We start from the raw sequence: 15,693 nt of genomic DNA, 5'->3' as shown, positions 1-15,693 counted from the left end.
AAACCATCTTTTTCTTCAATTCCATCACCCCCGATGAAATAATAAATAATTATCAACAAGCCTGGTTCAGATGGAAAGACAAACATGATAAAATTAAAAGAGATATGTTTGCTATGCCACCTGAATATGGAGGAATTAGTGTCCCACTCATTAAGAATATCATCTATGCATATAAATAGCATGGATAAAGAGATTATATTCCAGCAGTAAAATGGAAAGCATTCGTTGAAAATTGTATACCTAACTACAGAAGACTTTGGTTAGCTGATCCTGAATATATGGAAAAACACATTAAACCTTACATAAGACATCCTTTTGGAGAGATGTAATGGGTGATATGGGGATCATATTTACAAAAGCAATATAAGACATTAAACTCAAATGACATGTTAAACCAGTGTATTTAGTTTAATTATAATTTTAACATAGGTAACGAGACAATTTTATAAACCAATGGTACAGTGCAGGTATACACTTTAATTATGATTTAATGAATCCTACTACAGTCGAATTCTATACTTATGAAGAAATACAATTAATATATCAAGTCAAAACAAATATCTTAAGATATCATAGCTTCAAATCTATGCACATAAATATCATGGATAATTGCCTGCTTAAAGAGAAGACAAATCATTTCGTCCCCAAAACCTGCCATTTTCTCCAGTATTACCATTTAATATGTCCAAACTTAGTCTAAAGTGTTACGGGCTCCAAAACTTTTATCTTTCTTTACTAGACCCCAATTACAATAAATCATGTGCCAATAAAAGTGGGAAAGAGTCTTTGAAACACAAGTACGATAACACAATGTTACCCGAAACGTATATATAACGAATCGATGTATAAAATGTAGTAATTTGAAATTGATACAGATGAAGATATTATATAATATTATACCTACAAACATTTTCCTAGGGGAAAATAATAATTCTTTAAATGCAACATGCCTTGTTGTGAAACAGGTAATATATACACACAAAATAAAACAACAAGTTCAACGGATTGAAGCAACAGGGGGCGTTAAAAGTAAATGCCCTTTCATTTATCCGCTACGCCAGAAGTGTATTTTGTAGAATAAATGTTACGAAAATTCGAACAATAACGACGGCAGATAAAGAAAATAATCCCCAACAGTTTAACGGTAAAATTATGCAATATGATATTTGTGTTTAATTTCTGCTTATTCTTGTTCCTTCACTCTGTTGAACCGGAAGCTGGCAGGGGTAATGGAGGCGAAGAACGATTTGACATGCCAACAGTTGCGCTTAAAATGTTGAATTAAATATACTGTACGTGAGTAAGAAATTATTAAATATGAGGTTGGAAATTTGAGAGCACAACTCTGTGAGGAAATAGGTGTCTACCTTTGATGATGTCGATATATTATTTTGATATGAAAATATTTTTCGAACCGAAGCGAGGGAAGCACGTTGCCAACCTTTGCTCGCTTCGCTGACATATGGGAAAACTGGTCATTTTCTCTTTGTTGCGCAACCCTATTTGCGACAATTTGCCTCTGCTTAAATACAAAGGCGTATCCAGCTGTGTTTGACGACGGTATTCTCTTCCTTTTCTGAGATCCCATGCTGACAATCTTGTAAGTGACGGGTGCATCCGTGAATGTCCCGGCAGTCATCAGTCAGAATCAGATACCGATCTGAGTAGATAAATAAATTGAAAGATTGGTGTTTTTACACGACTGCTTTCATGAATTGTAACGTCTGTACATTTTAGACTACCAGCCCTACTCTGAAACGAACGTATTTTACAGAAAATAATAGTTATTAAATTTAAAATACAATAAAAGGAGCCAGAGACTTTTAACTGCGGTAATCTAGACTTGCCACATTCTAGACTTGCATGGGCTGCGTCGGGTATATTTGTTCCAGGGCCTGTATGACAGGCTACTACTACATACTCCGCTCGTTAATGTAAACACTACCGTCTTACCTCTTTTCTCTATCATCATCTTTGATGTGAGGACAACCCTGTTCATTGATCCATGCGTATATTTAATCTCGGATTGACTACCGCAATTGTCTATTCTATGGCCTGCCTCAATCCTCTATAGGAAAGCTCCAAAGCGTACAGAATTTTGCTGCTAGACTTGTCTCCAGATCACAGAAATACTCTCACATAACTGCTGTTCTGCAGAGATTACACTGTCTTCCCATATCACACAGAATCCAATACAAACTCAACCTTTTGTTTTCAAGTGTCTCAGTGGTTTTATAATGTGATATTGTTGGAATATTGCTAAAAGCGGCGTAAATACCTACTCACTCATACTTGTCTCCTTAATCTGACAGTGCACACATTAGGCCACCCCAACGCCCCAACAAGCAAGCGGTAGTGGTAGTAGCAGTAGCAGTAGCTGTGGTGGTATTAAAAATGTAGGATATTGATGCATCTCATACTGTGATCGATTCTTGACTGTTCAAAACCTTTGCGTATGAGCAGAAAAAGCATACATATTTGCTGGTTATTGTTGATTTAAGCTTTTACGTTTGAACAGTAACATGAATAATGATTGCTCTGCTTTTTTTCTATCTAAACAAAGTAAATATACACATTATAAACAACTTGGGAAAGAAGGTTATGACAAGCTGTTTGACATGAGGTCATATTTGTATCTCATAACCAAAACACACTCTCACACCACGCCAATGGAGGCGACCAATCCCTTTCAAACAGAAAAGACCGTTGTCCAGTGAGTTTACATGTTCAGAGGTTCAAACGACAATTGCTCTCTATAGTGTTTATAGGTTATTGCTCTCATATCACAACTTCCAGCGTAAGTTACCGGATAACATATCATGCGCTCGATATGGTATTTGGTGACACTGAAGCTATTGCGAAAGTTTTGCCGTTATCAGCCTCGCCAATACAAGAAAGTAAGGCCTATACATAAAGTCCAGCACACCCACACACAAACACACAGGTTACTGGACGGTCCCATCATGAAGTCGCTTCATATTCTGTTCCTGGCTGCTGATTTTATTTATAAATGCAAACATTTATTTGTGTAATATCTTGTCTATCACCTGTACATTAAACTTATCATAACCATTTAAATTGCACCCTTGTAATGTTCAATTGTGGAGGAAATAAAGACTATCTATCTATCTATCTATCTATCTATCTATCTATCTATCTATCTATCTATCTATCTATCTATCTATCTATCTATCTATCTATCTATCTATCCCTACACAACTTGTAGATCAGTTTCAAAAACGACCACGCGCTTTATAAGGATACATAAGAGGTGACCTTACCAGTCAGTAGTATAAAAACATATAAAAACACACACTCACACCACGCCAATGGAGGCGACCAATCGCTTTCCAAGCAGAAAAGACCGTTGTCCAGTGAGTTTACATGTTCAGAGGTTCAAAGCACAATTGCTATCTATAGTGTTTATAGGTTATCGCACTCATTTCACAACTTCCAGCGTAAGTTACCGGATAAAATATCATGCGCTCGATATGGTATTTGGTGACACTGAAGCTATTGCGAAAGGTTTACGTTATCAGCCTCGCCATACAATAAAGTATAAAGGCCTATAACTGAAGTCCAGCACACCCACACTCACAAAGAGCACAGGTTACTCGACGGTCCCATCATGAAGTCGCTTTTAATTCTGTTCTGTGTTGTTGGATTGATTCACTCAGGTATGGTAGGACGGAATGCTTCGTTGCAAGTGTTTTATGAGAACAATAGTTATAGAATATTGAATATATACATAAAAATTAAATGTATGTTTGCGTCGTATGAAAATATGTTAACAATGTTGAGTTTAACATTGAACTGAAGCTTACAAGTTCCATAGATAAGTTTTACATTTCAACAATTCGAGTAATAATATTCATGATTCCCGTTTCAGCGCACAGTGGCTGTATTTCTTGTAAGGGTGGGACTCCCGATGCCTCATGTGATGATCCATATTCTCCTTCGGGACCTGAATCTGCAGCTTGCAGTTCTTTCCGTGAGTAGATGCTTTGTTTAATTTGGCTTTCATGTCACCTGTATATTTCTTCTGATAAATTAGATTAGATCGACACTGAGATTTCACTGTGGTTTCTGAGTTACCTGTAGGTTTGTCAGCGTGAGGCTGAATTTGGACGTGCTGAGTTGAGGGCGCTTATTTATTACACATAATTTAAATACATAAAATAAATAACTTTTTTGTTGTATTAGCCACCCACATGGGTTATGGGAGACCTTCTTTGATTTATACTTAAAACAAATAAAACTAAAACAAACAACACATTCCTCTCACATACAGAACATATTCACACTTCTTACAACCACTATATACAACCCAAGCCCTCACTCGCACATTATACTAAACTCTTCAGCCCACTCACACATTTTATCTCAACACGCACACACACCGCATGAATGCTAAATGCTAATATGTACGTATCTACTACACCCACCCACAACTCCCACCCACCTACCCACCCACAGAACAGAACAGAACTTTTATTGCTTTTCGGGCCGTAAGACAACAGCATATGAAGATCACAATTATTACTGCCAAATGTATACATTTTGGTGACAGGGCTGGTAGTCTGAGTATAAGGCATATAGGCTACAAATCATAAATAGTAGTACATAACACTTTCTTTTACACAGAGGACTTACATCTAGATTTTCACATAAATTTTACAGAAAAAAGGATATATTTAAAGGTAAAAGTTTTCTAAGAAAAAGTAAATGTACATTTTCTATTATATACAAGTGCGTGCCATCTTGCTATTATCATAAAACATATACATGCGGGGGAAAAAATATGTGTGATTTTAGATGTTTATTGTGTATTATGACACTAAGACATCTTGATAAATATAACAGTAGGCCCACCGAGGTCGAGCAAAATGTTTGACAGGAAAATGTGAGCATACTATTCAAATGATCATCGTTATATAACTGTTATTATACACCAACACACGAGGATAAGCATACTACTCTCACCTTTTTTCAACCACTGTCAAAATGTCCCACCCAGTACCCGTAACCCTCTCTGAAAATATAAAAAAACCCCACAATATTCCATGCGTTGTTAACGGATGTTCAAAACAGGCTCAAACGTTTGAGAATAACATTATTGGAAATGATGGTAAATCAACCGACTGTAATTCGCACGGTGACTTACGTCCTTTTCCGCAAACATCAATGGATATAGTCTCACCTCCCTCTTCCAACATGAGCTGCTGATATTGCGGTTTCTCCGAAATATGCGTGGCACCAAACAGAGATATTGACAAAGTACAGTAATGAAAATATGGAAAAGTAAATATGAATATTCCTAGAGGAACTAAATACAATATTGGTTCCGAGCTCGGATTCATTTCTTTGAAAAAGTAATTTATCGTCACTTTCATTTCAGACAGGGATCTGTGCACCAAATACGGCGGCAGCTACAAAATCTCCTGTGGTGATATGTACTCCGCTTTCAGCTGTACGGTAACTTGCGGTGCCGGACCAATAACGCCCAGCCTCCTCCTCATTTCTACAGTCATCGCTTTCGCAATCAAGATGGTGCATTGATAAAAAAAGTGTTTGTCGAATCAACTGGACGTTTGATTTTCTTTTTGATATATTTTTAATTGTTTTTTTAGTTTTTGTCATTGGTTATTTTATCGACAGTTACTGAATATGAACATGCATGTGTTACAGGGTTATCATTGTATAACAAAGTGTTAGCGGTGGACATAAGTTACTATAACAGGAGTTACGTCCCTTAGTGGATCATATGTCAGAGCGAACCTCACGGGGAGCCCAGTGTTATGAAATGTTTTACTTGAATTTACCTGTGAGACAGAAAACGTACCACGTGTATTGTTTGTATTACCCTTTATTTTGCACTGTTCAGTCTATATTATCAATTTTCCATGATACTATTATCTTCTAAAACCAGAGACTATAATAATAGACAATCCTGTTGAATGGTGTCTGTTAAAACACCAGTTGTGACCACTATGAGTAGCCTGTATTTGTGTACATGAATAAACCAGTGAAACAGAGAAGGAAACGGGTGTGTTGTTTTAAATACCATATATGTATCTATGGAATCCGAGAAGGGACATTGTCGCTATGTCGCATTGTCGCCCTCTCAAAGTAAAGTGAGGCAAAATAAACCAAAACGCGACACGCGACATTCGCCCATTTGTCGCATTGTCGCAATGTCGTGTGTCGCGTTTTGAATAATATTTTTCTATTCCTCCAAAGCGCGACACGCGACATAGCGACTCTTTTCAAGGTCAAAATATGTCGCGTTGTCGCGCGTCGCCCTATCTAAGATGTGTAAAAAGAAGCCTAAAAATTCACTAAAACGCGACACGCAACAATGCGACAAATTCATATGTCGCATTGTCGCCTTTTTCGATTACCGGTGCGCAAGCGTAAAAAGTCAATGAGTCTACGCATGCGCAGGAAATGTTATACTCTATTTCACACTTCAGTGGTCTTTTGTTACCTCCAATGGTTTTTACAATGAAGTAGTACGCGTAATGATAATAGGGGCTGCTTTTCTTGAACTTAATGCAAATCTTTCATTGTTGCTTTGAAAATTATTGTATATATTGTAAATGTATTTTGCCAATCAAGTGTGTTTTAGCAGCAAGACAAATTATTAGCGCTACTATTCATTGTAATGACGGCACACGGTGGGCCTGTCATTCAAGGCGAGGCAATTTGCTGTGCAGAGTTGTGTCTCTTAGTCGCACCAGGAAACTATGATCATAGGTTCTAATCCAAGCACCATACACACTCATCACTTTGGGACATTTCACCCATATCAAGCTCACAGGTTGTGAAAAAACTCAAATATTGTTAAAATTCGGGCCACATCGGCAGAAACATCAAGTGATGTCCACGAATGGGTCACTATGTTCCACAGTGTGGCTCCTCAGAGAGATTCTTGGTACAGTCCTGTCCGACGCTGATGAACTTGTTCAGCCAGCAGTGGATGGATACCAGGTAGAATAAGATGGTAATATCACTTTACTATCCAGCACCTCAAATACAGTTTTGGTCGACTTTGATCGTGATATTCTTCTTGGGAAAGCGCCATACAAACGGAATGTTATGATTATGAATTTAAAAGCGGTCAAATCGCTTGGCAGAGTTGCGTACCCTTGGAGTGCCAGAAATCAACCCTCGCTCGCTCGCTCCCTCCCTCTGTCCCTCCCTCCCTCCCACCCCGCTCCACCCACTCACTCACTCCACCCCACTCGACTCTACTCCTCTCCACTCATCTCCGCTCCACTCTACTCCACACCACATCGCTCCACTCCACTCACTCATTCCTCTCCGCTCCACTCACTCACTCACTCATTCCGCTCCACACCGCTCCATCCACTCACTCACTCCTCTCCGCTCCCCGCTCCACTCACTCACTCCCCTTCACTTCGCTCGCTCCACTCACTCATTCCACTCCGCTCCCCGCTCCACTCACTCATTCACTCACTTACTCAATCACTCCGTTCCCCTCCCCGCTCCACTCACTCACTCCGCTCCACTCCACTCCTCTCCACTCCGCTCCAAACATCGAAAAGTAATCATGCTTGTGATAGTTTATAAAATCCGCCGTAACTAATAAAACGCGACACGCGACAATGCGACAACGCGACGTTTTGATGAAATGTCGCTTTGTCGCATTGTCGCGCGTCGCGTTTTGTTAAAGCATTGAGAACAGTATGTATTATAACGTATTTATTAAAACGCGACGCGACAATGCGACAAAGCGACATTTTGATGAAATGTCGCGTTGTCGCATTGTCGCGTATTTACAATATTGAGTATAGTATGTATTATAATGTATTTATAAAACGCGACAATGCGACAACGCGACATTTTGATGAAATGTCGCGTTGTCGCATTGTCGCGTTTTGTTTAATATTGAGTATAGTATGTATTATAATGTATTTACTAAAACGCGACACGCGACAATGCGACATTTTGATGAAATGTCGCATTGTCGCGTCGCCTTTTGTTACAATATTGAGTATAGTATGTATTATAATGTATTTACTAAAAACGCGACATGCGACAATGCGACAACGCGACATTTTGATGAAATGTCGCGTTGTCGCATTTTCGCGTGTCGCGTTTTGTTAAAATATTGAGTATAGTATGCTTTATAACAACAGGAGTTCGAATCATTGTTTGGACAGACTTTTGCAATCGTATATTGTTTTTTTTTATGTTATGATTAACCTATATTTCAAAATTGAACGAGATCGGTGAAGAAATGAATTTTTAAGAAAATTCTAAAGCTACACTCATTACATAAAATCCTCAAAGGGTGACACTCGAGATGCTTAAAACCTTATCGAAAACCGGACAGACCGACTATTTTAACGTGCGGTTCAATCAAAACTTACGTTTTTCACAAAACATTGTTTTGAGCTTGTAGGTTATTCTTTTACCTTTCTGCTCATTGTATTCAATTTGTGTACCCGCTTTTGATATTTGAACACTGACCCTAACATTAGCATAACCCTAGAAGGAATCAGATAAACTGTTGATAGAACAACACTATGATAGTTGTAGGTTGTTAAATAATCATGGTTTAAGAAGGAGAATATATATCTTCACTTTTCCCACATATTGTGTTAACCACACATATTCAAATCCAAGTTTAAACAGAATATTTTTAATATGAGTAGCCCATGTGGTACAGGCAGAGTCATCCATTAGGTAGCCTTGGCAGTCTGCATTCATCCAAATGCAGTAGCCTGCACCAATACCTAATAGCCCTTGTGGTGTTGACAAGTTGAAGAGGGGCTGTGTCACATTCTTCCCAAACCATACCATTGTTTTGAGAAACCATTTATACATTTTATACTGAACATCTTCAATAGTTCAATAATAATGAGGTACCATATACCTCTGCACCATAACACACCATAGGAACAATCATAGCATCAAATAGTTGCAAGCAACGATGTAGGCTCCTTGGCTTTGGTTCTATCTAGCCTATTGTGTCTGTCACATAACTGATGAAAGTAGTAATAGTGTTAGTTAATATGAATCATATCACTGCTAGTCGAATGCTCTTCGACTGGAAGTACTGGAAGGTCTTTAAGTTTCGATAAACTCATCACAAAACCTTTTGTCTTAGATTAGAAAATATCACTTGGGTATCATGAATCTCAAAACAGAAGAACCCTTTGTTCAAACATCTATCTTAATTACTTCTAACAATCATGAAGAAGATATGTACCAAACGGTGATACTTTTCACATGCACCGAAGAACAGAAACTGATCAGCTAACGTGTGAGATACATACGGCTAACTTTCATTGTGTTCTCTAGAGATCCGATGAAGATAGCAACTAAAATGTGGAAAATATAATTTCACTTGTCCCTCTGTTGTCTTTGAGGATACATTACTGCAATCGTTAATTATAATCCACGCTAATAGCCCACTTGTACGGGTATATTGTGGTCGAAATAGGACGGTTGGTTTCAGAGTTACGGGTGTTTGAATTGTATTTGAGGGCTAGAAATCGCCCCAAACGCAACCAGAACACGTTTTTGACACGGGAGCGAATCGTTGAAATGCAGCCGGGGTTGTTCTTCAGTCTACGGTCAAAACAATTAGTGTTCTGGAATCACCAAGACTTCGTCTATCGTCCTGGCACTTTTTGTGCAGAATTTGCACAATCGTTACTGGACTTTAGTTAAACAAAAATAACCTGCCAAACGGTACATTTTAGCGACTTGACCCGTCCAGGCAAAATTATAGGTATTTTGATTGCGCATCTGCTCAAGAACTTTGGCACTTATTAGATCAGTAGTTTTGCACATACTTGCTTTTGAAATTGAATTTTAAAAATTATTTTGAATTATCTGCCCTTTGCTATTGGGCCTAGAGCATTGAGATTTTAATGGGGAATATCTACACCTCGATGGGCATCTAGGTGACCTTTCTCAAACGATTCTGTCAACTGGTGCTTTTTGTAGGGCTAGTACAAAATACGGCGGAATTAATAATAATAATAATAATAAAAACATTAACCATTACAATAGGTCTCCTGCTTTGCAGCAAAGAGCCCTAATAATCCGAACGATTACAATAGGTCTCCTGCCTAGAGACAAGGAGCTCTAAATATCTTAAGTAAATCTGGACATGGTATATTTCCAACTTTCTTTTAATATCTCTACAATGTCATAATAGCCTTTTCAATCTCTACACCAAGAGTAGTAAGTGATTTAGTCCAAATAAGGATAGGTGTTAACACAATACCCAGATTTCTATAAAAAGACACAATGTTTAGATACAAACCATACAATTTCAATTTTAAAAAAATATCAATAGTGAACTGGCTAACAAATTCAGAGCACTGTCATTCTCCAAAATCCAATGTAAAATCACTGATTATGTGTTGAACTATGTTTGTATGCACGGCCCTAAAGTATAATAAAGTAACGCAAAAAGACTCCATTGCAGCATTTAATCAAACTTGTTAACTGCTGAATAATTGCTGATATCAAATTATATGATTATTAACATGTATCAGATCTATTCTAATATCACCAGGGTTATCATGCTCAAAATGATCAAATACATGTATACCAAATGTATACACTGATACTGGCTTCAAGCCATAAAAACTACAGTACTCAGGAGACGTTTCATTGGTAAAAATCTAAAATAGCGGAATGTACATCTGTCTTAAAAGTTAATCTTCAAATATATGTACTTTTAAGGCAATGTATGTTTTTTTATGGTAGTGTATTAGCATACTGATCATACTGTGTATTTTTATGTATTCATTTTAGTAAAATAGTGGGTTAAATTCATTGTATTCAGCAGTATAATTGTGTGTTTATGTACAGATTATTTGATTCCCCATGTTTATTTTAATCATAAACATTTCTGAATAATATTGGTAAAGTCTAATGTGACTAAGAGACACAACCCTGCATAGCAAATTGCCTCGCCTTGAATGACAGGGCCTCCGTGTGCCGTCATTACAATGAATAGTAGCGCTAATAATTTGTCTGGCTGCTAAACACACTTGACTGGCTAAACACATTTACAATATATAAAATAATAAAGCAACAATGAAAGATTTGCATTAAGTTAAAGAAAAGCAGCCCCCATTGCCATTACGAGCACTACTTCATTGTAAAAAACCATTGGAGGTAACAAAAGACCAGTGAAGTCTGAAATAGAGTATAACATTTTCTACACATGCCCACCGGTAATCGAAAAGGGCGACTACGCGACAATGCGACAGTGCGACAGATATGTTGTCGCATTGTCGCGTGTCGCGTTTTAGTCATATGTTATAATACATACTGCTCAATATTTTAACAAAGCGCGACACGCGGCAATGCGACAACGCGACATTAGGCTGTTTTTACACATCTTACATTGTGACTATGTCGCGTGTCGCCCTTTGGAGGAATACAATTTTTTTTATTTTCAAAACGCGACACGCGACATCGCGACAATGCGACAAATGGGCGAAATGTCGCGTTTTTGTTAAGTTTGCTTGTATTTGAGAGGGCGACAACGCGCTCACCCTTTGCGCCATGTGTCACACCCTAAAGTGTTGCTATACAATATTTATTGGACATTCCAGATCATTCTTTTGATTTATTAAATTTGAGCGTAACTTGTCGTCACAAAGAACAATGTTAGGGTGTAACAAACACGTCACAGTGGTGGAGCGTATCTTGTCTTCACACGGAACAATGTCAGGGTGTAATATAACACACGGTACAGTGGGTGAGCGTATCTTGTCTTCACATGGAACAATGTCAGGGTGTAACACATGGCACAGTGGGTGAACGTATCTTGTCTTCACACGGAACAATGTCAGGGTGTAACACACGGTACAGTGGGTGAGCGTATCTTGTCTTCACATGGAACAATGTCAGGGGTGTAACACACGGTACAGTGGGTGAGCGTATCTTGTCTTCACACGGAACAATGTCAGGGTGTGTAACACACGGTACAGTGGGTGAGCGTATCTTGTCTTCACATGGAACAATGTCGGGGTGTAACACATGGCACAGTGGGTGAACGTATCTTGTCTTCACACGGAACAATGTCAGGGTGTAACACACGGTACAGTGGGTGAGCGTATCTCGTCTTCACATGGAACAATGTCAGGGTGTAACACACGTTACAGTGGGCGAGCGTATCTTGTCTTCACATGGAACAATGTCAGGGTGTAACACACGGTACAGTGGGTGAACGTATCTTGTCTTCACCCGGAACAATGTAAGAGTGTAACACACGGTACAGTGGGCGAGTGCATCTTGTCTTCACACGGAACAATGTCAGGGTGTAACACACGGTACAGTGGGTGAGCGTATCTTGTCTTCACCCGGAACAATTTCAGGGTGTAACACATGGCACAGTGGGTGAACGTATCTTGTCTTCACACGGAACAATGTCAGGGTGTAACACACGGTACAGTGGGCGAGCGTATCTCGTCTTCACATAGAACAATGTCAGGGTGTAACACACGGTACAGTGGGTGAACGTATCTTGTCTTTACATAGAACAATGTCAGGGTGTAACACACGGCACAGTGGGCGAGCGTATCTTGTCTTCACCCGGAACAATGTCAGGGTGTAACACACAGCACAGTGGGTGAGCGTATCTTGTCTTCACATAGAACAATGTCGGGGTGTAACACACGGCACAGTGGGTGAACGTATCTTGTCTTCACACGGAACAATGTCAGGGTGTAACACACGGTACAGTGGGCGAGCGTATCTCGTCTTCACATAGAACAATGTCAGGGTGTAACACACGGTACAGTGGGTGAACGTATCTTGTCTTTACATAGAACAATGTCAGGGTGTAACACACGGCACAGTGGGCGAGCGTATCTTGTCTTCACCCGGAACAATGTCAGGGTGTAACACACGTTACAGTGGGTGAGCGTATCTTGTCTTCACATAGAACAATGTCAGGGTGTAACACACGGCACAGTGGGTGAACGTATCTTGTCTTCACACGGAACAATGTCAGGGTGTAACACACGTTACAGTGGGTGAGCGTATCTTGTCTTCACATAGAACAATGTCGGGGTGTAACACACGGTACAGTGGGTGAACGTATCTTGTCTTCACATGGAACAATGTCAGGGTGTACCACACAGCACAGTGGGCGAGTGTTTCTTGTCTTCACGCCTAACAATGTCAGGGTGTAACACACGGTACAGTGGGTGAGCGTATCTTGTCTTCACATAGAACAATGTCAGGGTGTAACACACGGTACAGTGGGTGAACATATCTTGTCTTCACATAGAACAATGTCAGGGTGTAACACATGGCACAGTGGGTGAACGTATCTTCTCTTCAAACGGAACAATGTCAGGGTGTAACACACGGCACAATGGGTGAGCGTATCTTGTCTTCACCCGGAACAATGTCAGGGTGTAACACATGGTACAGTGGGTGAACGTATTTTGTCTTCACACGGAACAATATCAGGGTGTAACACACGGCACAGTGGGTGAGTGTTTCTTGTCTTCACACGGAACAATATCAGGGTGTAACACACGGTACTGTGGTCGAGTGTATCTTGTCTTCACGCGGAACAACGTCAGGATATAACACACGGCACAGTGGGTGAGCGTATCTTGTCTTCACACGAAACAATGTCAGGGTGTAACACATGGCACAGTGGGTGAACGTTTCTTGTCTTCACATAGAACAATGTAAGGGAGTAACACACGGCACTGTGGTTGAGTGTATCTTGTCTTCACACGGAACAATGTCAGGGTGTAACACAAGGCAGAATGAGTGATCGCATGTTGTCTTCACACGGAACAATTTCAGGGTGTAACACACGGCACTGTGAGTGAGGGTATCTGGTCTTCACACGGAACAATGCAAGGGTGTAACACACTTCACAGTGGGTCAGTGTATCTTGTCTTCACACGGAACAATATCAGGGTATATCACACGGTACAGTGGGTGAGGGTATCTTGTCTTCACACGGAACAATGTCAGGGTGTAACACACAGCACAGTGGGTGAACGTATCTTGTCTTTACATAGAACAATGTCGGGGTGTAACACATGGCACAGTGGGTGAACGTATCTTGTCTTCACACGGAACAATGTCAGGGTGTAACACACGGCACAGTGGGTGAACGTATCTTGTCTTTACATAGAACAGTGTCAGGATGTAACACACAGCACAGTGGGTGAACGCATCTTGTCTTCACATAGAACAATGTCAGGGTGTAACACACGGTACAGTGGGTGAACGTATCTTGTCTTCACACGGAACAATGTCAGGGTGTAACACACGGTACAGTGGGTGAGCGTATCTTGTCTTCACATAGAACAATGTCATGGTGTAACACACGGCACAGTGGGCGAGCGTATCTTGTCTTCACACGGAACAATGTACGGATGTAACACAAGGCACAGTGGGCGAGTGTATCTTGTCTTCACGCCTAACAATGTCAGGGTGTAACACACGGTACAGTGGGTGAGCGTATCTTGTCTTCACATAGAACAATGTCAAGGTGTCAACACACGTTACAGTGGGTGAACATATCTTGTCTTCACACGGAACAATGTCAGGGTGTAACACACGGCACAGTGGGTGAACGTATCTTGTCTTCACACGGAACAATGTAAGGGTGTTACATAGAGTAGAATGAGGTGCATCTTAACTTCCAAAGAAACAACGTTTTGTGTGCTATGCCGAATACTGATGTTACGTTTCTCATTTGAGTATCACACTATGGCTACCGTAAATCTTGTAATAAACCGACCGACCGAGTTCATTTCAAGCAGATCTATTTTAGCACAGGTTTCAATGATATGCGGAATGTTCTTCAGGGCCGGCTGTTGACTTAATTTTTGAGACACGTCGACAGGGCCGTCAAACAACCTTATATATGGCTATCCTCCACGATCCTCCACACGTCTTGGTTGGATCCCCTGTGCAGATACGGTCGCACTCTTGATCACGTTACCGCAGAAACATTGCTGTCCGTCCTTTAACACAAAGCATATGGCTGACATATGCGCTTACGCCTTTCGTCATTTTGAATTGTATTCTGTTTTCTAACAGGGTGGGTTGGGTGGGTGGGTGAGTGAGTATGGTTTTACACCGCTTTTAGTAATATTCCAGCAATATCACTGCGGGGACACCAGAAATGGGCTTCACATATATGTACATAAAGAAGGCCATTGGGTTCAAAAGTTTGCTGTGTAAGAGACTGACTAAGTATGTTATAGTTGCCTCCCACCTATATCAACAACGGATGTACCAAAATATCACTATTAGTTACACGGCTACTTGCCAGGTAGTACGGGGTGATACGGTCAAACGGTCCGTACCACCCAATACTACCTGGCAAATGCCCGTGTAACGAATTTATTCCCCTTTAGAACATTGTCGATTGAAATTTCGAAAGGAAATAACATTTTTCGGCTTAAAAACTGTGTTTTAAGTGACGTGTTTTTAAAATACGTTTTTAGAAACTTTAGAGTACGGTTTCATTTGCACTGGCTATTAACCAATTCAAAGTCTTCTAATATATCTAACGGGTACAAAATGCTGTTCATCACTGGATTTTCTGGTCCAGACTCGGATTATTTACAGACCGCCGCCATATAGCTGGAATATTGCTGAGTGCAGCGTTAAATAACCAACCAACGGGTAAAAGAAACAAACCACATTATTATA

General features: G+C 40.0%; 1 protein-coding gene across 3 annotated transcripts in view; it reads left to right on the top strand.

Moving 5' to 3' along the window:
• The window catches only part of LOC124272183, an 87,123-nt gene that overhangs the window by 11,064 nt on the left and 60,366 nt on the right, over positions 1-15,693 (top strand). The window contains exons 1-3 of one of the 3 annotated variants that reach the window (XM_046707323.1): positions 3,521-3,677; positions 3,890-3,991; positions 5,399-6,040. The exons of 1 other annotated variant lie outside the window; for it this stretch is intronic. In XM_046707323.1, coding sequence (XP_046563279.1) covers positions 3,629-3,677; positions 3,890-3,991; positions 5,399-5,559 — 312 coding nt within the window. In that variant the 5' untranslated portion in view covers positions 3,521-3,628 and the 3' untranslated portion in view covers positions 5,560-6,040. Of the gene's footprint in view, positions 1-3,520; positions 3,678-3,889; positions 3,992-5,398; positions 6,041-15,693 lie in introns of those variants that run through there. One more of the 3 variants, XM_046707322.1, reaches the window with a different exon arrangement.

This window comes from Haliotis rubra, unplaced genomic scaffold, assembly GCF_003918875.1.
Source record: "Haliotis rubra isolate DU_JTF1 unplaced genomic scaffold, ASM391887v1 Scf167, whole genome shotgun sequence".
Taxonomy (NCBI): domain Eukaryota; kingdom Metazoa; phylum Mollusca; class Gastropoda; order Lepetellida; family Haliotidae; genus Haliotis; species Haliotis rubra.
This window is presented reverse-complemented; position numbering and strand designations above follow the sequence as displayed.